This window comes from Artemia franciscana, chromosome 17 (assembly GCF_032884065.1).
Source record: "Artemia franciscana chromosome 17, ASM3288406v1, whole genome shotgun sequence".
Classification (NCBI taxonomy): Eukaryota; Metazoa; Arthropoda; class Branchiopoda; order Anostraca; family Artemiidae; genus Artemia; species Artemia franciscana.
In genome coordinates this window covers 23,675,732-23,702,173 of record NC_088879.1, presented here as the reverse complement: position 1 = coordinate 23,702,173, position 26,442 = coordinate 23,675,732, and the positions used below count along the sequence as shown (strand labels likewise).

Here is a 26,442-nt window from a genome sequence, read left to right as displayed (position 1 = left end):
AACCAGGCCACCCAGAACGTATTATATTAAACACCTAACCTAACCAACTATATATAGCCTATAAATATATTTAGTTGAAATACACCTGCATTATAGTTTATCGCACTTAGGTTAATCTGATTATCTCTGAATGCACACAGAGAAACTGGCTTTAAGCAGGTCAAGAACAACATTGTGGTCGGTATAATACACAAGTACCATTATTGCCATTTGTAGCTGATGTAGGAATGGTAATTATTATTTTTGTTAGTCTTAATAGTAAAACATCAGTATCAAAACAAAATTTACAGAATTTTTTAAAAAGAGCCATAAACCCTCCAAGAATAGCGTGAGTCATGCTATAATATAATTGTTTAGGGGATTCAGGCTCTTCTTAAGAATTCACGTAAGTTTGTTTTCAAAATAGGATTTTACTCACAAGACTAAGGAAAATTCCAGTTACTGTGATTACGATGAAAATAATTACGATTATTGTGTAAAGAAATAATATAAAAAAAGGCATTGAGTAGTGGGTTTGTCTTGTCCCTATCTCAGTATGGAGTCTTGCGTATATTTACAAAATTTTATTTACCTAGGCCAACTGGTTACTCGACTTCTTATATGACAGATATCTGTCAAGAAAAAAAAAAGACGGTAAAACTCCAGATGATGGACTATTTGTTATCTTGAAAAGTAGCCTAGTTGAATAAGCAGAGTAAAACTTACGGGGATGCATTCTGAGCCTATTTGTTCCAGGAAGTTTTTGTCATGCTCATTCCTCTACCTCTTCCCTATTTCCAAACAGTGACACGAATTCACTAGAGTGTTTGGGAGGCGGGAAAGGGATTCTTCAGAAAGGTAAAAGTTGGTAGTTAGGGCTCTTATAAAGGAAATGTGCTGATAGAATAAAATGAGTACCATTAGATTTCTTTTTTTGTATGTTCTTCCCAAATATCATGGTCACTTTTTTGAGAACGCATCCCTCCTCTGATTGTCCCATATAATAGACTTAATAATCTTATTTCACCTGTTAATTGGATCTAGCCCAAGATCTAGCTTAGTCATAAGTCGTAAGTTCTTTCTATAAACGTGTTTTCTACCGTCTAGAATTTAGTCTGTGATTGGTTTCAATATACTATTTGAAATGATTACACCAAAACACTAAACGATTATACATCAACATTATTTGAAATGGTTTTAAAAAGAGAATAAGAATGGAAGGAAACAAGATAATATAATTAATAGAAACATTCTGCATAGCCTTTTATAAAGCAAGAATTTCATTATTTTACTGTTTTCGTTTAGTATACGATTAAGCCTACGACTTCCAGCGATAGTTTTTTTTAAATATTTGTTTCTGTTTTTTTCGGTAAAATTCTAGTTAAATGGCTTCTTGCTATCTCGGAAAGGGTTTAGGTTAGGAACATGAAACTTTCAGGGATGAGTCTACAGGCTAAAGTATGTCCCAGGAAGGTATTTTAAAGTACCCATCTCTACTCCTTCTCCCTCTAGAGGGTCCTGAAATTTGCCTACGTGACAGATCTATACCTATTGAAATTTTGACAAAACAACATTTTGCCTTAATTTTCAGTTACTAATTGCTTTTTCTCTTCCTTTAGTTCTGAAGATGTAATTCCTGTTATTTGAGTAGAATTTTGAGCCATATCAATTTTTTTTTCAAAATTTAGGAAATATATTTGCATATCTTTAAAACCTTTTAAAATGGCATTGTGCAAAGCTATGAAGCTGAAAACAATTTTGTTGTACTTCAATTAAGCAGAAGATGTATTTTGCAAGGTTCCACTTTTATCACACACATATTTTTAAAGGTCATCAAAGGTCAGGGCCCTCTAGAGGGAGAAGGAGTGGAGGTAGTTGCTTCATAATATCTTCCCAGGATATACTTTAGTCTGTAGATTCATCCCTGAAAGTTTCATTTTCCTAACCTAAACCCTTACTGAGATAGCAAGAAGTCAATTAACTAGAATTTTACCGTTTTTTCTTTAAACGTTGAATTTTGGATGAACTCGTATTCTTAATGGAAGATTCCTGTAATCTGATATATTTGCAATAACTTGTGTAATTTTATGACTATTTGGATAAGTAAATGACAGGCGTAGGCTACTGAAATTGTGCTGTTGTGTAGTAAACGTAAAATATCGATTTAATGTTGGGGGTGCGTCACACACACCTTTGCGGGTGTGTGTGAGGGAGGGGATAAAATCTGAACTAGAAGCAAAGTGTGTCGGACGATAGGGAGGAGACGAAAAAAAATGTTATTTATACCCTTTTGCGCTACTCGGAAAAAAAAAATTCTCCGTCCCGCAAAGCAAAAAAGTGGGCCATTTGAGCCCCACAATAATGTCCCTGAAAGTTTAAACTCGCGTCGAAAATTGCAGGCATTCATTTTAATCAGGAAATTCAAGGAATTTACAGAGAAAGGGATAAAAAATTGCTAATTTCATATATAAGAACTAATTAATCTTAACACAAAAGTATACTTTGTATACATTAGATAAAAAAGACAAGTTTTCTCAAATGAATAAGACTTCAAACGAACAGAAATTATCGTGCATATCAGGAGGCAGCCCCTTCCTCAACCTCCCGCTCTATGTGCTTAAGTTTTCTTGTTGTTTAAAAACACTTTTTATTTCAATTAAAGGGACCTTTGGTTTGAGCAGATGTTCTTCAAGGATTGGGACACAAAACCAAGCTTTTGTGTTATAAATGGGAGACCAAGGAGGGGACTGCCCCCATGATATTCGGGGTCATTTCCGTTTCTATAGAGTTTTAATGTTGTTACTCACTTTCATTTGAGAATACTTGCTCTCTATTTAATTTCTATTCTTTATTCGTTGCATGTCCAGGATTAACCTTTGTTTGGGAGGACCACCACCCCTCAAATCTGAGTCTTTAAATCATAATCTAACCTTTGCACACCAATGCTTCGAGAAAAGAGCTCATTAGTGCATTTGCCTTTGAAAACTAAGTATTAATCCACTTCCCAATCAACTATCATCTCCTCAGTGCGAGGAGAACTTTCGTCCCTAGAGGTCTCCTCTTTTTGGTTCTCTTTGGGCTGAGCAAAATAGTGATTTGGTACCACAAAATGGCTGAAAACACTGTTTTCCCAACTAATTAACACGCACCCGTGATCTTTCTCCTAGCGAAAAAAATCCGTCGTTTGGTTGATAGGAGTTTGAAAACTTGGTAATCAGGTCTTCCTGTATGCGGAATTTGATAGTTGATATTATTCATCAAGATCACTTGTCCCTTTGGGGTTGTTTTCCGCAAAGATCAGGCAATTTTTCTCAAAAATCAGGCAATTTTTTTCAGGTTCATACCTTTTGATTGGTAAATTTAGGCTTAAAGAATATTGTATAATTCAATCAGCATAAAAAGCCGACTCTTTAGGTGTATTAATTGTTCTCGAAACACCCCTTTATTCATTTATAGAGTTTTATCAACTATTCGTTCCAGTCGCTCCTTACTTACGTTTCGTTACCACAAAGCGTTTGTTTGGTATTCGGAGGATTTTAGTGTTATTTTGTGCTGTTTTATTTTAGGTTTTTCAAAAGATATTTTGGAGAATGTATCACAGCTGACTTGGTGATTAATTTCGAATGAAAAAGTGTATCATTGAATGATAGTAAAAAGGTGAACATGTTATATCTTGTTGAAATGCGGATCGCAGTAAAATTTTGTCCAAAACTGTGCAAATGGATTATTTTAGGCCTAAATGGTAATTGACAAAAAGTAGGGAGAAAGCTGGACGTATTGTTAAATTTTTAAATTGAACATTGACATAGTGAACATTAAGCACGAGTCCTAGATACGGGATTGACATCTGAAACTTGGTTGGAAAAAGAAATTCAGTTTGAAAGTTTTCGGTATTTTGGTGTCCATCGTAAAAAATCTAAGAATGGACGAACTTATGGTGGAGTCGCAATTTTTATATCTGAAAATGTTTTGTCTCAGCATAAAGTCCAACGGCTGAAGAGTGTTTCTTGTATTTGATATGGTTAAGAGTCAAAGCCGATGGACGGTTTATTATTTTTTGTGCAATTTATATCCCTCCAGAGTCTAGCTCGTACAACGAGGAGGATACGTGGTGTATACTAGAGGATGAAAAACGTAAATTTTCTATTCAGTTTCCTCCTGACTTGTTTTGTCTTATGGGGGACTTTAATGGTTATGTTGGGGTTACTCCGGAAGTTTTGATGTCACCTCATGCCTGTACGGATGAAGCTGCTTGGGAGGTTTGGGTTGATTTAGTAATCCATCTCCCTCCGAGCGTAAGTAAGGACCATAGTAGACGAAAGAATAATTGGGGCCGTAAGATTTTGGATTTTTGTGGTAAGGAAAATTTTGTTTCGCGAGGAGAAATATTAACTTGCAACAAGTTTTGCGAACAAAAATATGCAATCAACAAGTTCCAAGACCAAAAATCAGCATGTAATAAGTTTGATGAGCAAAAATCAGCATAAAACAAGTTATACGAACAAAAATCTTATGAACATATTATGAACTATTATGAACTTATATATATTGTCTTATATTTATCCTTTGTCTATAAATAGCCTACCATTATCGTCAAAGTCTCGTTATTGACTGAACTTAAAATGCCCTCCTCCCCTATCAGTAAACAAGTAAGGGAGGGGGAAATCTTCATTCGTAAGGAGGGGAGATTTAAAATTCTGACTTAATCTGCTGCTAATAACAACATTAAGAAATCATTATATTTATATTTCTTTGTTCTATTTTTCCTGCTACACTATCAAACGAACTATTATTTAATGTTTAATCAACAATTAGATCAAAAGAATGTATGATAACAAAATATGGTACTAATTTTCTTTTTGACAATACAAAGTTTAACTAACTCGCTATAGTTGTCAGAAGTGCAAATGCTACAATTTATGCAGAAAAGATTAAATATATTATTTTTTTGTAGAGGGTGAACAACCTTTTAATTGTTTTTATGGCGAGGTGGTTCTTGTTAACTTACTTTTTTGTATCAATATTTCTATCTGACTTTAATTTCAATAGAACTCATCAGATTTTAGATTAAATAAAAGTCTATGTCCACTACCTACCTACGACTTAGAAATTGTTTTAATTCCCTTTAAATTGCTGGTTTTTCTTTGTCCACAAGTTTATCGGAGCAACCTTTTATGTGCCCCCCCCCAAAAAAAAAAATCCTGGATTCACCCCTGACGTGGCGGGTGGGTAAATGTTCACTAGGGAAAAGAGAAGTAGTATAAGCCTTATGCACGGTATTGTTGGCAAAACACAAGGAAATTTGTACTCTCATTTCCATAAGGGTGACTAGATTTGCTCTCCAAAGAAGGGAAATGTAAGGCCCTTTACCCTGTTTGAAAATAATTCTTAGACACGTTTTTTGAACTGCTTCTATTCTGTCCCACAATTCATTGGACATGCCAGGATACCAAACAGAGAAACAGAAGAAAAAAAACAGAAAAAAAATGTATTAATCCAAAAACGTTCACAAATAAATGAAAAAAAACTAGTTTTTTAACTGAAAGTAAGGAGCGACATTAAAGCTTAAAACAAGCAGAAATTACTCTGTATATTAAAAGGGTTTTTCCCTCCTCAACGGCCCGCTCCTTACGCTAAAGTTTTTTGCTGTTTTAAAAAGAAAACTTGAGAAAAAGAGTCAAACTTCAGCGTAAAGAGCAAGGCGTTGATGATGGAAAAGCCCCTTTGATATGCGGAGTAATTCCAGTTCGTTAATGTCACTCCTTAATTTCAGTTAAAAAACTTCTTTTTTTCATTTTATTTCCAACATAAAGCGAACTTAACGGTAAAGGTAATTTCAAACAGTTACTACAGAACTGTAGTAAGGAGCGACCCGGCTCAATAGTAACCAAAACTCTAAAAAACATAATTTTGATACCAAGAAATACATCACAAGAATCACACTTTTATGCTATACTTTTATTTTAAATATGTAAGTTTCATCATCAAGTTTAGTCTTACCCATCTAAAGTTACGAGCCTGAGAAAATTTACATTATTTTAGAAAATGGGGGAAAGACCCCCTAAAAGTCATTTAATCTTGAAGAAAATTATACCATTAGATTCAGTGTATCAGAGAGCCTTACTGTACAAGTTTCAAGCTCCTATCTAAAAAAATGTAGAATTTTGTATATTTTGCCAGAACACAAATCCCGGATGCGTGTTTATTTATTTTTTTTTCCAGGGGTGATCGTATCGACCCAGTGGTCTTAAAATTTTGCGAGAGGGCTCATTCGAATGGAAAGTTCTAGCGCCCTTTCTAAGTGACTAAAAAATTGGAGGGCACCTAGGCCCCCTCCCACACTCATTTTTTGAGCGAAAAATATACAAAATATAACAAAAAATATTACACATATAACGGGTTCATTTCCTCCTGATCCCTCACTCTTTACGCTAAAGTATTTTTAGTAATTTCAACTATTTATTCTGCGGCCTTTGTGATTCAGGGGTCATTCTTAAGGATTTAGGCTTTAATTCGAGCTTTAGTGTAATGAGCGAGGTATTGACAAGTGGGCGAACCCCCCTCATATACGTAATTAAATTAAAAAAACTAGTTTTTCTTAACTGAAAGTAAGGAGCGAAATTAAAACTTAAAACGAACAGAAATTACTCCTTATATGAAATGGGTTTTCCCCTTCGCAACGCCTCGCTCTTTACGCTAAAATTTTAAATTGTTTTAAAAATTAGAATTGTGTCAAAGAGTCAAACTTAGCGTAAAGAGCGAGGGATTGCGGAGGGGAAAACCCATTTCATATACGGAGTAATTTCTGTTCGTTTTAAGTTTTAATGTCGCTCCTTACTTTCAGTTAAAAAAACTAGTTTTTTTATTTAATTTCTGAACGTTTTTGATTTAATGCATGTTGGATTTTGGCTCTCCGTACATAAATTATTAAAATGAAATTTCCATATTAATTCTTTTTTTGGCTAAATGGCTTTCTCTTAGTTTTGATCAGACAATTTTGAGAAATAGGGGGTGGGGAAGGAGGCCTAGTTGCCCTCCAATTTTTCGGTTACTTAAAAAGACAACTAGAACTTTTTAATTTTTAACGAACGTTTTTATTAGTAAAAAAAACACGTAACTTAAGAATTAACTTACGCAACAAACTTTTATATTCTTAAATTTTTAATTATATATATGAGGGGGTTTGTCCCCTCGTTAATACCTCGCTCTCCACACTAAATCTTAAGTGTTGTCCCAATTCTTTAAGAATGAACCCCTGAATCACAATGGCCGTATAATAAATAGTTGAAATTACTAAAAACACTTTAGCATAAAGAGCGAAGTATCTTTCTCCTCCTAAATACCTCGCTCTTTATGCTATAGTATTTTTAGAACCCCTCATATGCGTAATAATGTCTGTTCGTTTTAAGTTTTAATACTACTCCTTACTTTCAATTGAAAAAACTTTTTAATGTTTTTATTTTCATTTTTATTTTAATAGTAATTCTAGAAAATCCTGCACCCTTTTCATTGAATTTCTCTTCCCCCATAAAATATTCCTCCAAGGGAAGATCCTCCCACATAGCCCCCTCCCCTGAACCCCACAACCAAACCAAAAAATCCCCCTGAAAACGTCGGTACACTTTCCAATAACTATTACTGTATGTAAACATTGGTCAAAGTTTGTAACTTGCAGCCCCTCTCCCAGGGACTGTGGGGGAGTAAGTGATCCCCAAAGACATATTTATTATGGTTTTTGACTATGCGGAACAAAATGGCTATCTCAAAATTTTGATCCGTTAACTTTGGTAAAAAATGAGCGTGGGAGGGGGCCTAGGTGCCCTCCAATTTTTTGATCACTTAAAAAGGGCACTAGAACTTTTCATTTCTGTTAGAATGAGCCCTCTTGCAACAATCTAGGACCACTTGGTCGATACGATGACCCCTGGAAAAAAAAACAAAAAAAAAACAAAAATACGAAATCCCACATTTTTGTAGATTGGACCTTGAAATTTTTCTAAAGCGTTCTCTGATACGTTGAATTCGATGGTGTGATTTTCGTTAAGATCCTATGGCCTTTAGGGGGTGTTTCCCCCTATTTTCCGAAATAAGACAAATTTTCTCAGGCTCGTAACTTTTGATGACAAAGACTAATTTTGATGAAACTTATATATTTAGAATCAACATAAAAATCCAATTCTTTTGATAAATCTTTTAGCATCGAAGTTTCGTTTTTTAGAGTTTCGTTTACTATTGAGCCGGGTCGCTCCTTACTACAGTCCGTTACCACGAACTGTTTGATAGAAACATGCGAATATAGAAGTTCGTTAGGTAAGCTAATTCGTAAGTTACGTATATCTTTACTAATGAAAACCACCGTAAAAAACTAAAGGCTCTAGTTGCTTTTTAAGTATCAAAAAAATGGAGAGCAGCTGGGCCTCCTCCCCCGCTCATTTTTTCTCAAAATCGTTTGATCAAAACTATGAGAAAGCCATTTAGCCAAAAAAAAAAAAATATGCAAATTTCGTTTTAATTATTCATCTGCGGAAAGCCAAAATCAAAACATGGATTAACTAAAAGGTCAGAAATTGCATAAAAAAAAGAATTTTTTTAAATGAAAGTAAGGAGTAACATTAAAACTTAAAACGAACAGAAATTACCCCGTATATGAAAGGGGCTGTTCCCTCATCAACGCCCCGCTCTTTACGCTAAAGTATTTACAGTATTAAAAAGTAGAGTTGAGAAAAAGAGTCAAACTTATACGGGATAATTTCTGTTCGTTTTAAGTTTTAATATTGCTCCTTACTTTCATTTAAAAAAAGCTTGTTTTTTATTTAATCATTAAAAAGTACGGATAAAGGTTCTGAAAGAATGTCTGCAAAGGCTTAAAAGGATCTGAGAAACTAACGAGCTAATTTGATCCTCCTAACTCATAAAAGCATATTGGTATTTTTAACGTACTAATAAGCACTTTGTGGATTACTCGAATAAAAATCTGAATGATAGTTGAGATGCAACTGAATTAGGGGCAAGGATTTTTACTTTGAATCTGATTTTAGGGAGTCAAGTGAGACTTAATTTTTCTTTGAATTCGGTTAGTAATTTTTCTTGAAATTTGGTAAATCGACACGGGTCGATTTAAAGGGCATTTCCTGTCATGCCCCAAAGGATTTGTAAAGTTTCGAAATACTTGGCTTTCCTGATTGGTAGTTTCAGGACAGTGCCCTTTGACAGCAGAAGGGCTTACATTGGAAGAGTGGATAGCGCTGTTTTAAAAAGTAGAGTTGAGATATTCGTTTTAAGTTTTAATTTTGCTCCTTACTTTCAGTTAAAAACATGTACTTTTTTATTTAATTTCTGAACGTTTTTGAACTAATACATGTCTTGATTTTGGCTCTCCACAGATGAGAAATTAAAACGAAATTTGCATATTTATATGGCTTTCTCATAGTTTTTCTCATAGTAGGGGAGGAGGCTTAGTTGCCCTCCAGTGTTTTGGTTACATAAAAAGGAAACTAGAACTTTAAATTTTTTACGAACGTTCTTGCTAGTAAAAGATATACGTAACTTACGATTTAGCTTACGTAACGAACTTCTGTATTCTGTTAGTTTTAAATTTTAATGCTGCTCCTTACTTTCAGTTGAAAAAAACTGTTTCATATTTATTTTTGTATTGTTTTATTTTTAAATAATGCTATAAAATCTTGCGCTCCCTTCATGGAAATTTTCTTCCCCCATGACAAATTCCTCCATGGAAAGTTCCACCAACATAACCCCCTGTTCTCAACCCCTCCCCCAACCAAAAAACCCCCTGAAAACGTCTGTACACTTCCCAATAACCATTACTATATAAACACTGATCAAAGTTTGTAACTTGTAGCCCCTTCCACGGAGATTCTGGTGGAGTAAGTCGTCCCCAAAGACATAGCTATAAGGTTTTTCGACTATGCTGAATAAAATGGCTATATCAGAATTTTGATCCGGTGACTGTGGGAAAATAATTAGCGTGGGAGGGGGCCTAGGTGCCCTCCAATTTTTTTTATCACTTAAAAAGGGTACTATATACTTCATTTGTTATATATAATTCACTTATATATAACTTCCGTTGGAATGAGCCCGCTCGCAACATTCTAGAACAACTGGTTCGATAAGATCACCTCTGGAAAAAAAATCCACATTTTTGAAGATAGGAGCTTGAAACTTACACGGTAGTGTTCCCTGATATGCTGAATCGGATGGGTGTAATTTTGGTTTTATTACTTTTAGCGGGTGTTTCCCTCTATTTTCTAAAATAAGGCAATTTTTCTTAGACTCGTAATTTTAGATAGGTAAAACTGATGTATTTAAAGTCAGCATTAAAATGCGATTTTGTTCATGTAGCTATTGATATCAAAAATCCGTTTTTTAGAGTTTTGGTTACTATTAGACCGGGTCGCTCCTTACTACAGTTCGTTACCACGAACTGTTTGATAAAATGAAGTAAATTGGTCACTTCGCTACGAGCAATTATTTAAATTTTATTTTTATAAATCGGTTTGAATGAAAAAATCCCCCAAAGAATCTTGAATAATAATTTCTCTAATTTTCTCCTCGAATAATAGCTCTTTTGCAAATAAATATTCCTATTTACTTGCCAAATTACGAAGAATAACAATGCAATAATCGTAATTTTTGTAAATAGGTCTGCATGAAGTAAAAACCCGAAAATATGTACTTTTTATTTGTAATTTCCAGAATTTTATACCGCACCCTGGCAAATAATGATGACCAGACCACAGGCACACACGCAGGTGAGGGATTCACCCACATAAACTTTGTAAAGTGCTTAATTTTCTCAGCGAAATGTTTAATTTTCCCGTGTTTTCCTGGTATTTCTTTCATAAGAGTTGAACCCCCCTCCTCCCCAAAAAAATATCGAATAATAATTTCTCTAATTTTCTCCTCGAATAATAGCTCTTTTGCAAATAAATATTCCTATTTACTTGCCAAATTACGAAAAATAACAATGCAGTAATCGTAATTTTCAGTGAGAAACCCCTTAAGTTTAATGACGGCAGTGAAATCTGATAACCTTGAGCCTTTGTCTCATTTGCCGCGATTGAAAAAGAATTAAACAGAGAATATCATATCTGGACGTCCGCGAGGCCTTAAGACCTTTTCTAAAGCTCTTCTATCAGCAAAATCGAAAACTTAATCATAATCTACAAAACTGAGGACCAGAGGTGTTTGACAACTAAGGCACTTCTCAATTACTAACTTAAGAGTGAAAATCTGGTCAACACATCCTCTAACTTTTCTAAAACCGCACTGTTTTTCTCTTAAAACTTTGTCTACAGCATCTCTCGGTCTAAAAAGTATCGTCTTACTACCTACGCATTACTACGTAATTTGCCACCTACAGAGATTTATCCCTCGATAATTACAACAATCTTATCAGGTTTCTTACACAGTGGTCACACCGGATAATTACAAATAGTGAACACCATTCTATCGTCTTTATCTTCTTTTAGTATGATACTGAATGATCAAGCATCGCACATACAAAATGCTGAATAGATACTACATATTGAAAACAGACACATCCTTCTATCAACAAATCAGGATTACTTTATCAAACAGTTCGTGGTAACGAATAGTAAGAAGCGACCCGGCTCAATAGCAACTAAAACTCTAAAAAATGGAATTTTGTTATCAATAGCTACATCAAAAGAATTGCATTTTAATACTGATTTTAAATATATAAGTTTAATCAAGTTTAGTTATACCGATCAAAAGTTACGAGCCTGAGAAAATTTGCCTTATTTTAGAAAATAGGGGGAAACAACCCCTAAAAGTCATAAAATCCTATCGAAAATCAGACCATCAGATTCAGCGTATCAGAGAACCCTGATGTAGAAGTTTCAAGCTCTTATCTACAAAAATGTGGAATTTTGTATTTTTTGCCAGAAGGCACATCACAGATGCGTGTTTATTTGTTTGTTTACAAGAAGGCTCATTCAAACTAAAATGAAAAGTTCTAGCGCCCTTTTTAAGTGACCAAAAAATTGGAGGGCACCTAGACCCCCTCCCACGTTAATTTTTTTCCCAAAGTAACCAAATCAAAATTCTAAGATAGCTATTTTATTCAGCGTAGTCAAAAAACCTTATGACTATGTCTTTGGGGACGACTTACTGACCCACAGTTCCGTGGGAGGGGCCACATGTTACAAACTTTGACCAGTGCTTACATATAGTATCAGTTATTCGGAAGTGTACACACGTTTTCAGGGGAATTTTTAGGTTGTGGGGGTGTTGATAAGAGGGGATATGTTGGGGGAACTTTCCTTGGAGGAATGTCATGTGGGAAGAAAATTTTCATGAAGGGAACGCAGGATTTTACTTAAAATCCTGGATTTTACTCAGCATTACTTAAAAAAAAAACAATGAAAAAATAATTATGAAAAAGTTTTCTTTTTCAGCTGGAAGTAAGCAGCAGCATTAAAACTTAAAACGAACAGAAATTATTACCCATATGAGGGGCTCACCTCCTCCTAATACCTCGCTCTTTACGCTAAAGTATTTTTAGTAATTTCAACTATTTATTCTTCGGCATTTGTGATTCAGGGGTCATTCTTAAGAAATAGGGACAAAATTTAAGCTTTAATGTAAAGAGCGAGGTACTGACGACCGGGTGAACCCCTTCATATACGGAATAAAACACGAAAATACAGAAGTTCTTTACGTAAGCTGATTTGTAAGTTACGTATATCTTTTACTAATAAAAACATTCTTAAAGAATTAAAAGTTCTAGCTACCTTTTTAAGAAACGAAAAAATCGGAGGGCAACTAGGCCTCCTCCCCTGCTCCTTTTTTCTCAAAATCATTCGATCAAAATTATGAGAAAGCCATTTAGCCAAAAAAAAAATATACAAATTTTGTTTTAATTATTCATCTGCAGAGAGCCAAAATCCAAACATGTATTGATTCAAAAACGTTCAGAAATTAAATTAAGAAAAACAAGTTTTTTAACGGAAAGTAAGGAGAGACATTAAAACTTAAAACGAACAGAAATTACTTCGTATATGAAAGGGGCTGCTTCCTCATTAACACCCCGCTCTTTACACTAAAGTTTTTACTGTTTAAAAAAAGTAAAGTTAAGGGAAAGAGTCAAACCTTAGCGTAAAGAGCGGGGCGTTAATGAACAAGCAGCCCCTTTCATATACGAATATACTTTTTATTATCTCTGTACCAAAAATTATGTTGTTTTACCAGTTTCGGTTACTATTGAGCCAGGTCGCTCCTAATTTACAGTTTGTTGCCAAGAACTATTTGGTTTATTTAGTGGTTTGTCAAAATAACGGAAAATTCAATCCATTCTTACAATTCAGAGTATTTTTGCATATTAGAAGTGGGGAGTGGATTAAAGTTTATTTCCGGTGCAAATGAATACTATATGTGGACACAGGATGATTGCCTGGTTCTAAAGACAAGTCTATTTCTCAGTCATCTTAAAATTTCGAAACTTCGGAAGAAAAGATTCAAAATTCAGTTATTCTCAGGGTCATATTCTCAGGGTCATTTCTAGTTTAAATGCCCTACCCCCATTGACTAGCTATTGCCTATGGTAATATAATAAAAAAAAATATTTGTTGGATTTTGCTGGTTTACATAGCCTTATGGGCTTATTTTTCACCGACAGTTGACTTATAAGGCCTAACAATGTCAATTTCTTTCTAAATTAAAAAGACAGGGAGACAAGCGAACTTTTTATACAACCCATGGCTATATCCAGGCATTAAGGGTAGAAAGGGAGGCTGACAGGTGCGTAATTTTCTATGAAACAGGGGAGCCAACTGTCCCCTCCAGACCCGAATCCCCCCGCCTCAGTTTGCCCCCCAGCTGCATTTTAGTTTTCTGCAAAAAATCTGGTAAAAATTAAGATAAGCCTGCATAATTCATGCATTCAGAGAAACAGGTCAGGTTTTTTAGTACATCTTTGCCTTTATGGTAACAAATGACTCATTTTTCAGTTTCCACCATGATTTTCACTTGATTTGGGAACATTGGCTCCAACTTTGCCCCTTCCCCTAGGATTTTGACGAAATTAAGCCACTGGTTGCTTGTATGTAGTTAAATTGGAAGTAACTCTGGAAATCCACTCAACAGACGTTTCCCTATTAAAGGAAGAATTTAGCTGTTTTATTGTTTAGTTTAGAAAAGGGGACAGAATACGCATTACCGCTTCCCATGAGAGTGGTTGAGAGCAGGTACAAGAAGAGTTGGTGAGAATTTTAGAAGCAATTTTTTGCAATGTCAGAAAGTTGATTAGCCATGTGAATAAACCCTTCAAGATGGAAGTTGGAGCTTCAATCAATAAAATTCTAGTTTAGTTACTTTTTGCTATCTTGGAAAGGGGTTAGGTTAGGAAAATGAAACTTTCAGTGATAAGTCCAGGGCCAAAAACATATACTGGGAAGATATCCTCCCTGTAAACCCCCCTTCTGATTTCTAAGTCTTAGAAATCTGCTTTAGTCAAACTTTAGCATAAGTGCTACGGTTGAGGAAAGGGTAGTTCCCCTCATATACAGTATAGATTTTGTTGGTACTTCGTTCTTAGCTAGAACACACTCGACAATTTGTATTGCGAAGATCAAACAATAGCCGGTTTTCAGTCCTTATACCAGACAATTAGTTTGGATTGGTGGAAAACATTGTGGCATTATTTCAATTAAACATTAATACTTTAGAAACAAATTTGGGCTATATATTGGCGTATTAGGGGAGGTTGGGATAAAGTTTATCGAGTACAACAATCCTTACTTCATAATATGCAGAATAATTGTACCTAACATATAAGGCATGCACACCCACTACACTTTGCCCTCCCTTCATAATGTGCAAATATATAGCCCAAATTTGTTTCTAAAGTATTATATTTTTATCATTCTTATGTATATTTCATTATGATTAACCTCGCTTCAATTCTCAAGTGTGTTCTAGCTAATAAGGAAGTGCCCTTTTGTTATTTTGTTACGTTTTAATGTTACTTGTTACTTTCAGTTGGAAAAACGTGTTGTCTTTTGATATTTTATATGAAGAAAGATATATCAATACTTTTACTAATTTTGGAAAAAAAATGAGTTTGAATCAAATTCAACTTCTGCTCACCACCAGGCCATGGTTGAGGAGATAGCCAAATAGTTTTGAGAAGATTCTTAGGTAAATTACAGTTATTGTTCACTTAAGACCTATTTACTAGGTTCTTTCGAAACTTAGGCAGCACAATTAGAGGCAAATTGAAGGTATGGGGTTGAATGTACACTTTTTTAAACCTTAATTAACCACTAGATTAGGGGTCTCTGGAAGTTGCAATCACCTAATACCAAACGTATATTTTGCTACAAGATAGAAATCGCACAAAAAAAACGTACTACGCTATTTGATTCTCTCATTCAATAATGTTCCTTCTAAAATTATATATCCTGCTGTCGCCGTAATTGCATCCCTGCCTCCTCCCCAATAATGTAGCCCTAGGCTATATACATATATCTAATGGTCTTGTAAAAAAATTTGGATGGGGGAGCGAGAAGTGAATGTGAGAAAACTAGGCTACTGACGAGGAACAGGCATACAAAAAAAAATGATGCGAGCGAACAACATTTTAAACATAGGCATATCTTAGGACAACATCTGGCCCAATTAGGGGAGAGGGTGGGAACCCAACGGAAGTTGGTATTATATTTGGAAAAAGCATTGAACGAACCGACATGTACATTTTCTTTTTGGTTGTGTTGTGCCAAACCTTGATCCAACCATATTAAGATAAAAGAGTAGTCGGTAAAATCCTAATTAAATGACTTTTTGCTATCTCGAAAAGGGGGAAAATGGAACTTTTGGGGATGGGTCTACAGGCAAAAGTATATCCTGTAAAGGTATTTTAAAGTACCCACCTCCACTCCTTCTCCCTCTTGAGGGCCCTAAAATTCATCTACATGACAAGTCTATGTCTATTGAAATTTTGAAAAAACAACATTTTAGCTTAATTTTCAGTTACCAGTCGCTTTTCTCTGCCTTCAGTTCAAAAATGCAATTCCTGTTATTTGAGTGGAATTCTGAGCCACATCAATAGCCTATTATTTTTTGGTAAAATTATAGTTAATTGACTTCTTGCTATCTCGGAAAGGGTTTAGGTTCGGAAAATGAGACTTTAGGGCTGGGACTATAGGCTAAAGTATGTCCCGGGAAGGTATTTTGAAATACCTACCTCTACTCCCTCTGCTTCCAGAGGATCCTGACCTTTCATGACCTTTAAAAATATGTATGTTATAAAAGGAGTTAGGTTAGGAAAATGAAACTTTCAGAGATGGGTTTACAGGCTAAAGTATGTCCTGGAAAGATTTTTTGAAGTACCTACCTCCACTCCCTCTCTTTCTAGAGGGTCCTGACCTTTGATGACCTTTGAAAATATGTGTGTTATAACAGTGAAACCTTACAAAATAGATTTGCTGCTTGTTGAAGTACAACAAAATTGTTTTCAGCTTCATAACTTTACTCAATTCCATTTTATACGGTTTTAAAGATATACAAATACATTTCCTAAATTTTGTAAAAAAAAAACAACAACATTGATATGGCTCAAAATTCTATTCAAATAACCAGAATTGTATTTTCAGAACTAAAGCCAGAGAAAAAGCAACTAGTAACTGAAAATAAAGGCAAAATATTGTTTTGTCAACATTTCAATAGGTAATAGACCTGTCATGTAGGCAAATTTCAGGGCCATCTAGAGGAGAAGGAGTGGAGGTGAGTACTCTAAAATACCTTCCCGGGACATATTTTAGCCTGCAGACCCATCCCCAAAAGTTTCATTTTCCTTGCCTAAACCCTTTCCGAGATACCAAGAAGTCAAATAACTAGAATTTTACCATTTTTTTGTTTGTTTTTAATTTAGGAAATGTATCTGCATATTTTTAAAACCTTATAAATTGGGATTGAGCAAAGTTGTGAAGCAGAAAATAATTTTGTCACACTTCATTCAAGCAGAAGATCTATTTTGCAGGCTTTTACTTTTATGACACACATATTTTTAAAGGTCCTTCAAAATACTTTCCCAGGACATACTTTAGCCTGTAAACCCATCCCTGAAAGTTTCATTTTCCTAATCTAAACCCTTTCCGAGATAGCAAGAAGTCACATAAAATAGAATTTTACCGTACAAACGACTGAACTCCGGCGCTGGCCTATTTAATTGTGTTGCGGAGCAACACTACTGCTTTCGTAGTTTTTTTTTGTTTTTTTTTTCACCGTGATCAGCGACCTGTAGCTCCGAAGTGGTAAGAGTTAAAAATTTGAGATTTTTCAGAGGGAAGGGAAACGTGAAACAGTAAAAAAGTTCTAGAGAAGTTCCTAAAATTTCTAACAGTTTTCCATAAAAAAAAAAGTTTTTTTCTTAGAAACTCTGCGTTCGATGTTTGGCGTCAAGTTAAGACGACCCTAGCTTCGGAAATAAACTTGTTAGAAATACAGTTATGCTGAACTCATGTAGAACTTTAATTTGTCTCTTCGAGAACCGGAGCACAAGATTCCGTAGCTCTTACAGATTTCCCGGAAATAATTCCGGAAAAGTCCATCTCGTTCTGATTTTTTTTGGAATTTTCTCAAATTTTCGATTTTGACGTTTCTTATATTTTTATCGAGTAGTGCTATGAAAAGTATGCAAGAAGAAGTGAAGTGTTCTATATACCAAGTTGCTTCGTTCTCTAAGAAATAATTTCCGAAGTTTCGACGTTCTAGAGGTAACTTTTGTTCTGGACCAGCTAGAATTTTTTTTCCAACGCGGTTCGACAGGTCTCGATCTCCTAACAACTGGAGCTTACAATAGTTTCTCCGAAATAAAATTCCTTCTTTGGGTTTTTCTATTTGGAAGTTTTGTCATGCCCTCGGGGCAATTTAAATTTTTTGGTGAATTTGGTTTGTTTTATATTTTCCTAGCTTAGACCATCAAAAGTTAAGCAGAAAACTATAAGACGTTATTTCCGTATCTCTTTCAGATTTCCCGGAAATAATTCCCGAAATGTGCGTCTCGAAACATAATACTTCGAATTGGCGTCAAGTTAAGACGGCCCTAGTTTCGGAAGTAAACGTTTTAGAGATAAAATAATTATGAACTCATATAGAACTTTTATAGATGTTTTCGAGAACTGAAGCATGAAATGCACGTGTTGCTCCGCAACTGTGCCCTAAGGAACAGGGCACAGTTGCTGCAACACTTCCCGTTGCACAGGCAACGGAGGTCTAGTTCTATCACCCTAAGTGAACTGAAATGAGAAATTATCTTTACTGGGAAACAAACTGCAAAAACGCCTCGAGCTATTTCAAAGTTAGCTATGGTGGGAAAATATTTCAAGAAAGCAATTCAGGGTAATCCAATCACAGTAAGCTTGCAATAAAATGATTTTACTGAGTATTTGTTCTAGCATAACGTGAATAAAATTGTTTATTTTGTTGCTGTAAGTTTAATTCTGAGGTTTCCGGATGCCGGAATTCAAACAAATTCTGAAGAATATTGGCAAATGAGAGCTGTGGTTGTATGCGAAATAATTGTTCACATACGCCCATGGATATAGACAAGGGGGGGGGGGGGTATCTAGGGGGAAAGAGAATTTCCATTAAAGGGACGCTGGATTTCCCAGCATTATTAAAAAACGAGAAGAAATTAAAAAAAAAGTTTTCAACTGAAAGTAAGGAACTACATTAAAACTTAAAACGGAAAGAAATCATTACGTATATGAGGAGCTTTGCCCCTCGTCAATTCCTGACTCTTAAAGCTAAAGTATTTTTAGTAATTTCAAAAGAGATATTTATTCTAATTAAACGGCCTTTGTGATTCAGCGGTCATTCTTTAAGAAACTTTAGCGCAAAGATCAAGGTATTGACGAGGGTAGTGAAACCCTTCTTTTACATAAAATTTCTGTTCGTCTTAAGGTTCAATGTAGCTCCTTACTTTCAGTTGAAAAAAACATTTTTTTTTTTTTTTTTTTTATAAGGAGATATGAAAGGAAACTATTACTATAGTGAATAACAAAGGTAAATTCTGACAGCGGGACAACAATTGATTGTGAAAAAATTAGTTCGCGGAGGGAAACAAAAATCATTTGGCACTTCGCACTGAAGGCAATTGTTTGCCTTAAATATTTCATCTTTAATTGAAGGGTTTTTATTATCGTACGAACATTACATCTGTATATGAATGTGGCAGTCCCCTCCTCAACACCTCACTCCTTACACTTAATTTCTCATTGTTTTAAAAAGTAGAGTTTCGACAAGAGTCAAAATTTAGCGTAAAGAGCGAAGCGTTGACAAAGGAATGGCCCCTTTCATATACGAAATAATTTCTGTTCGTTTTAAGCTTTAATATCACTCCTTGCTTTCAGTTTAAAAAAAGAGTTGTTGTTCTGAATTAATTTCAACTCATACAGGTTTGAATTTGGCTCACTCTACATGAATAATTAAAACAAAATTTGCATATCAATTTGACAGATTTATTTCGAATATTAAGGGCTTCCCTCTCCTCAACACCTTGCTCTTTACGTTAAAGGTGTCAGCACTAGAAAATTACGTATTAGTATTCTTCCATTTGAATAAGACTTTAATTTCTAATCGGTTTCAAGATCACTCCAGAAAACCCCCTTCCGTAGAAACTATTTCCCAGAAAACATAACAGCCGAAAAAAAGTCCTGGATAATTCCACCAGAACATTTCCACGCAAAAAAATTTGGCAAAGAGAATGTAGGACAATTAAAAAGAATTTTGTATAGTAATTCTGTCTAATCAGTGTAAGATTTCCCCTGGAATATTCGCCCCCCAGAAATTTTGCTCCCCAAGGAAGATTCTACCCATAGAAATTCATACCAAGCACACCCCTCTCCCTAAAATGTCTCTATACTTCCTAATAACAAATACTATGCGCAATAAATGGGCGAATTCTATAACTTACAGGCCTCTCCCTACAGATTGTGGAGAGGATTATTTTACACCAAAATACATAATTATTCAATCTTTTAACTATACTGAACAAAATGGTCGTTTCAAAATTTTGATCAGATAATTTTGCGGAGAAAATGGTCATGAGAGGTGGCTCAGTCGCCCTTCATTCCTTTTGGTCACTTAAAAAGAGCACTAGCACTTTTAATATCCGTTTGAATGAGCCCTCCCATGATATTCTAGGACTACTGGGCTTATGCGATCACCCCTGGGGGAAAAACAAAAACAAACAAACATAAAACAAATACACACGGCTCCATGATCCTTCTTCTGGCAAAAAATCAACTTTTTTGCATATAGGAGCTTGAAAAATCAATGGTATAGTTCTCTGATGGTGTTATTTTCTATAACTTTGAAGGGATGTTTACGCCTTTCTCCGAAAAAATTGAAAATAAGTCAAATTTTCTCAGACTCTTAACCTTTGATACGTAGGACTAAAGTTAGTAGAACTTATATATTTGAAATCAGTATAAAAAATCATTTCTTTTTATTATCTCTGTACCAAAAATTCTGTTGTTTACAGTTTCGGTTACTATTGAGCCGGGTCGCTCCTAATTTACAGTTTGTTGCCAAGAACTATTTGATTTATTTAGTGGTTTGTCAAAATAACGGAAAATTCAATCCATTCTTACAATTCAGAGTATTTTTGCATATTAGAAGTGGGGAGTGGATTAAAGTTTATTTCCGGTGCAAATGAATACTATATGTGGACACAGGATGATTGCCTAGTCTATTTCTCAGTCATCTTAAACTTTCGAAACTTCGGAAGAAAAGGTTCAAAATTTAGTTATCTTTGACGATTTTGTAACAAAACAATCAAACAGTTCGTGGTAACGAACTGTAGTAAGGAGCGACCCGGCTCAATAGTAACCAAAACTCTAAAAAATAGAATTTTGGTACCAATAGCTACATCAAAAGAATTGCATTTTTAAGCTGATTTTAAATATATAAGTTTCATCAAGTTTAGTCTTACCCATCAAAAGTTACGAGCCTGAGAAAATTTGCGTTATTTTAGAAAATAGGGGGGGGAACCCCCTAAAAGTCATAGACTCTTAACAAAAATCACACCATCAGATTCAGCGTATCCGAAAACCCTATTGTAGAAGTTTCAAGCTCCTATCTACAAAAATGTGGAATTTTATATTTTTTGCAAGAAGGCAGATCACGGATGCGTGTTAGTTTTTTTGTTTTTTTTCCCCAGGGGTGATTGTATCGACCCAGTTGTCCTAGAATGTTGCAAGATGGCTCATTCTAACGGAAATGAAAAGTTCTAGTGTCCTTTTTAAGTGACCAAAAAAATTGGAGGGCACCTAGGCCCCCTCCCACGCTAATTATTTTCCCAAAGTCAACGGATCAAAATTCTGAGACAGCCATTTTATTCAACGTAGTCGAAAAACCTTATAACTATGTCTTTGGGGACGACTTACTCTCCCACAGTTTCCGTGGGAGGGGCTACAAGTTCAAAACTTTGACCAGTGCTTACATATAGTAATGGTTATTGGGAAGTGTACAGGCGTTTTCAGAAGGGAGCGCAGGATTTACTAGCATTACTTAAAAAAAAAAAACAATGAAAAAATAAATGTGAAAAAGTTTTCTTTTTCAGCTGGAAGTAAGCAGCAGCATTAAAAATTAAAACGAACACAAATTATTACCCATATGAGGGGCTCACCTCCTCCTAATACCTCGCTCTTTAAGCTAAAGTATTTTTAGTAATTTCAACTATTTATTCAGCGGCTTTTGTGATTCAGGGGTCATTCTTAATGAATTGGGACACAATTTAAGCTTTAGTGTAAAGAGTGAGGTACTGACGAAAGGGCGAACCCCCTCATATATGTAATAAAAGCATGAGAATACAAAAGTTCTTTACGTAAGCTAATTTATAAGTTACGTATATCTTTTACTTATAAAAAGATTCGTAAAAAATTAGAAGTTCTAGTTGCCTTTTTAATTAACCGAAAATCGGAGGCCAACTAGGCTTCCTCCCCCGCTCTTCTCTTCTCAAAATCATTCGATCAAAATTATGAGAAAGCCATGTAACCAAAAAAAAAATATATACAAATTTCGTTTTAAATCAAACATATTTGTTTTTAATCAAACATATTAACGTTTTAAATCAAAACATTCATTGATTCAAAAACGTTCAGAAATTAAATAAAAAAAACAAGTTTTTTAAATGAAAGTAAGGAGCGACATTAAAACTTAAAACGAACAGAAAATAACTCCGTATATGAAAGGGGCTTTTCCTTCTCAACGCCCCGCTCTTTACGTTATAAAACGTTTTTTACGCTTTACGTTTTTACTGTTTTAAAATGTAGAGTTAAGAGAAAGAGTCAAACTTTAGCGTAAAGAGTGGGGCGTTGAGAAGGAAAAGCCCTCCCATAAAATACTTTATTTCTTAAAAACGGGCAACTTGTATATCTTACATGCAATTCCCAGGGGGTAGAAGGGGGGTTGTCAAACCTAGAGGTATGGTTATTTGACCTTTGGACTATTTTGAACAAAATGACTTTTCAAAATTTTGATCGAATGTGTTTGCGGAAAAAACAATTTTGTGAGTGGTTTGATACCCTCCAATCACTTTTGTCTCTTGAAAAAGACCCTAGAACTTTTAATTTCAAGTAGAATAGGCCCCCTCCGAAATTGATACGACCATCCCTTTCATATGAAGTGCCTCTGGCAAAAAATAAATAAATATTAATACACTGGACACGTATGGCTCTTTACTATGGAAAACGCTATAGCATTACCTCTGACACAGGTAAGTAGAACTTGAAATTCCCCTTCTAATGAAAATCCAGAGGGAATTTTCTGCAGGAGGCATCATAGAGAGATGTTTATGAGTTCAACTAAATATAATTTTCATATCTACGTGCCTTATATTAATTTGTCTTGACAACACCATCATGTAATGAATCATCAAGCTCTATCTAATGCCAAATTCGACATTTCTGGTGGCATTTACCAGATGTTGGAATTCCTCTCTTGTATACTCCACCTCCCACTTCTCTTTGGAATTTTCTTAAACCATTCGCTGACTAGCACAAGTAGGAGGCTACTACAGCATCACAGACAAATGTTAAACGGCCCATTTTAAAGCTCTTGATCATATATACATGATTTTTGTAAAGGTTGTAATTTCGTAAATCTATCCATCCTAAATGTTATCTGGAACTAAAAATGGCACTTTTTTGGTGTCACTTCTAGAGACAAAAGGGTGTTGAGCACAAACAGGGGAAGTATTTACAATCCCCCTTTCATATACTCCCAGTCACTTCAGTAAGTTTCATGTATCATCTGCTAGCTAGCAGAAGTACCAGGCTACTACAACATCAAACAGATTTCTAAAGGCGAATTTTCCAAAGGGGGATTTTGTTAGAATTGTTACTCGACATCTGTTTTATCTTCTCGTTTGTGACTTTATTCTACATGTAGATTATGTTCTGGAGGTTGAGAGGTTGGAGGAGTCTTTTCAGCAGGGTTGAAATTCTCTTGGGGATTTTTCCAGGAATGGGGGATTCCTCGGGAGAAATTCTCCTAAGGGGAATCATCAGCAGAAGAAATTATCCATGGGGGAATTTTCCGTAGGAGATACGTTCCATTAGGGGAGGATTTCCCGGAGACACTTTCCACTGGGGGTAGGGGGTCTGGCATGACTAGAAAAACAATCAGAAATAAAACAAAAATAAGCTTCTTTTAATGAAAGTATGCCAAGGAGAATTTTTCCAGTGGGATCGTTTGCAAGAAATATTTGGGGGGGATTTACAGTGAGGAAGGAAATACCCGGGTTATTCTTTTGGGGTGGGGGGATTTAAACAGGTTTTAAACAGGATCTAAGCTGTGACATGAAGAAAGAAAACAAATAGATATAAAAGAAAAAGAATGAACGTAAACTTACTGTAAAACTGGAAAATTCCCATTGATGGTTTTACTGTCAATGACAGCTTCCAAATCTAGCTCAGTATTTGCAGTTCCTGGGAAATCAGGTTGACATTTGAAATGCATTATTGACCCTATTGCATTTCCACTAGGGCCTTTTCCTTGTCTGGGAATGAGATCAGGGGAAAAGTTTAAGGTAAAATTTTCCATCCCAGATTCTAAGCCTAGGAGGGACTTTTCCGAACCAAGCTCTAATTGACTAAAATTCTGGCTGATATTATTACAGGATTGATTTCCTTGCTTAAGATTTGCGTAGCTGTTACTCATGTAAGGGGAATTCTGCGGGGTAATCATTTGATTCACTGGGACCACGGGAGGTGAATGATTAACAATTTGAAAACCCTGCCCTGTTACTAGATGCTCTTGGATGAAAACCACTTCATCAGTATCAGCGGGCGAAGCCATTTGCTGCGGAACAGAGGCACCTTAAGGCGGGAAATACAAGTTCGTGGCCATATATTCTTGCTGCAAGATCTCTCCTTGCAGATTTCCATGGCTCACAGGTATATACTGTTGTTGGATATAGTACAAACTTTTCTCATCAAAATGACTAGTGAAGGGAATTACATCTTGCCCTGGGTAGGGCACAGCAAGAGGTGTGACCAAATGAGTTGGTTGAAGCTGACAACCAAAGTCTACAGGTGAAGCTTCATATTTGACCCAAAACATACGAGGATTTTGATTTGCAGCCTCTGGTCCATAGAAAATGGAAGCAGAAGAAACTGGAAAGTAGTTAATAGACGCAGGAGAAAATGATTGAAAGCTTTGCATGCCTCTGGAAAATAAAAAGTTCATTTAGTTACTAGAATCCTTTAAAACGACATACCTAACTAAATTTATTGAATTTAATGAGTGCATTTCCTGTCTATTTTGTGGTACGAAAATTTCATAGGGATTTACCAGCTTCCAAGAACATATTCTTACTTGGTGATGTTTGGTATTGAAGCACAAAATTGTGCAGTCTATAGTTTATTCATACTTAAAAATGAAAAAAAGTACGGATATTCAACAGCATTTTTACTTATCCAAGTTCAGTTTGCTAATCTTATTGACATCAAAAACTGTTACAAAAACTCTGCTTCGAATCACCTGACTATTTAATCCTTAATTACACACGTCTTCTTTGCCTACAGTTGCTGAGACGTCACATCAATTTTGTCTGGGAAGGGGACAAAAGGGGGACTAAAGAAACCCAATTATTACTTCATTTTCAGGTAATGAACTATTTTGTATACAGATCAAGCATTAGTAGTCTCGAAGAGGCATAGAAATAGTGCTTCCATCCCCAAAAACAAACACAACATTAATTTTAAAACGGAACTTGACTGTGGCCTGACATTCAACAACTCAACCACCTAACAACGAATTATGCCCAAGTTGCAACTTTAATCCAAGCCTGTATCACTTTTAATTGACAGAACACAGTTTGATTGTGTAAATGCCTTCCAAAAAACCACTGCTCACGATATTGAAGGAAACAAACACCTGTATAGTTACAATAACTTCCACCTGCAAAAATATTTGACACGCAAATTTGTGTAAAGTTTAAAGCACAAAAATAGTAGAACTTCAATTCCCCCATCAAGTCTAGAACTCAGCAAAACGAAACAAGTTTTGAGCAATTTCAATTTAAACTGACTATTTTAGCTAGACATGACTTGTTTGGCTTTGATTGAAATGCATCAAACAGGGTATAAATCAAATGGCAGTTTGTCACGTTTTATCAGAGAGCATTTTTCATAATGAATTTTTTTCTAAGGCAAAATATCTAACACTGGAATTTCGTTTTTTTTTACTTTCATGATACTTCTCCTAATATCAGTGGCCTAGAAGATTTACGCCACGTGTAACCAGGGTCGTATCCAGAATATAAAGATTTCTTTTGGTGGGGGGGGGTGAAAAAACTTCAGTAACGCATAATAATTTGGAAACTTGTGTCTTATAGTCATCGCACTCAAGTTCTGTCGGGAAGTGAAGTTTGGTTAATGCTAATGAAAAAAAAAAAATGCTATATCAACAAAATTCTGAAAACTACATCGAAGAATTATGGGACCACATCGTATTAAATACGTAACATAAACTAACCTAAACAAAATACCAACTAAATATTTAATCAAAATATAATTACAAAGTAGTTTTCCACCGAGCCGAAGCTAATATTGTCTGGTATAGACCATGAAAACTGGTTATTGTCTCATGTTCTCGATACAAGATCTTGAATATGGTGGCTATAAGACAGAAAGTATAAAAACTTGTTTATATTCATTTTTGTTGCGGTTTTACGAGTGGGACAAACATTTAAGTAGGGCAAAGGTTCAAATCCCTAATCCTCCCCTAATTGGATACGGCCTTGAGTGCAACTATACCCACAACATCCTTCTTATGCCACTATCATTTATGAGCAACAAAACAATTTCTCAAGGGAGGGGAGGTAAATTTTTAATAAAGGCTCATTTCCTATAAACATCAACTTATACAAATGCTAAGAAAAATTTTACCTTTTAAATTTCTTTTTTCTTCCACCAG

The 26,442-nt window shown here is 35.2% G+C and overlaps 1 protein-coding gene across 1 annotated transcript in view; it reads right to left on the bottom strand.

Moving 5' to 3' along the window:
* The window catches only part of LOC136037619 (uncharacterized), a 51,863-nt gene extending 27,053 nt beyond the window's left edge, over window positions 1-24,810 (bottom strand). Inside the window, exon 1 of the mRNA XM_065720334.1 lies at window positions 23,876-24,810. Within this exon, the coding sequence (XP_065576406.1) occupies window positions 23,876-24,321 (446 nt within the window). The 5' untranslated portion in view covers window positions 24,322-24,810. The remainder of the gene's footprint in view (window positions 1-23,875) is intronic.
* Between the last annotated feature and the right edge of the window lie 1,632 nt (window positions 24,811-26,442).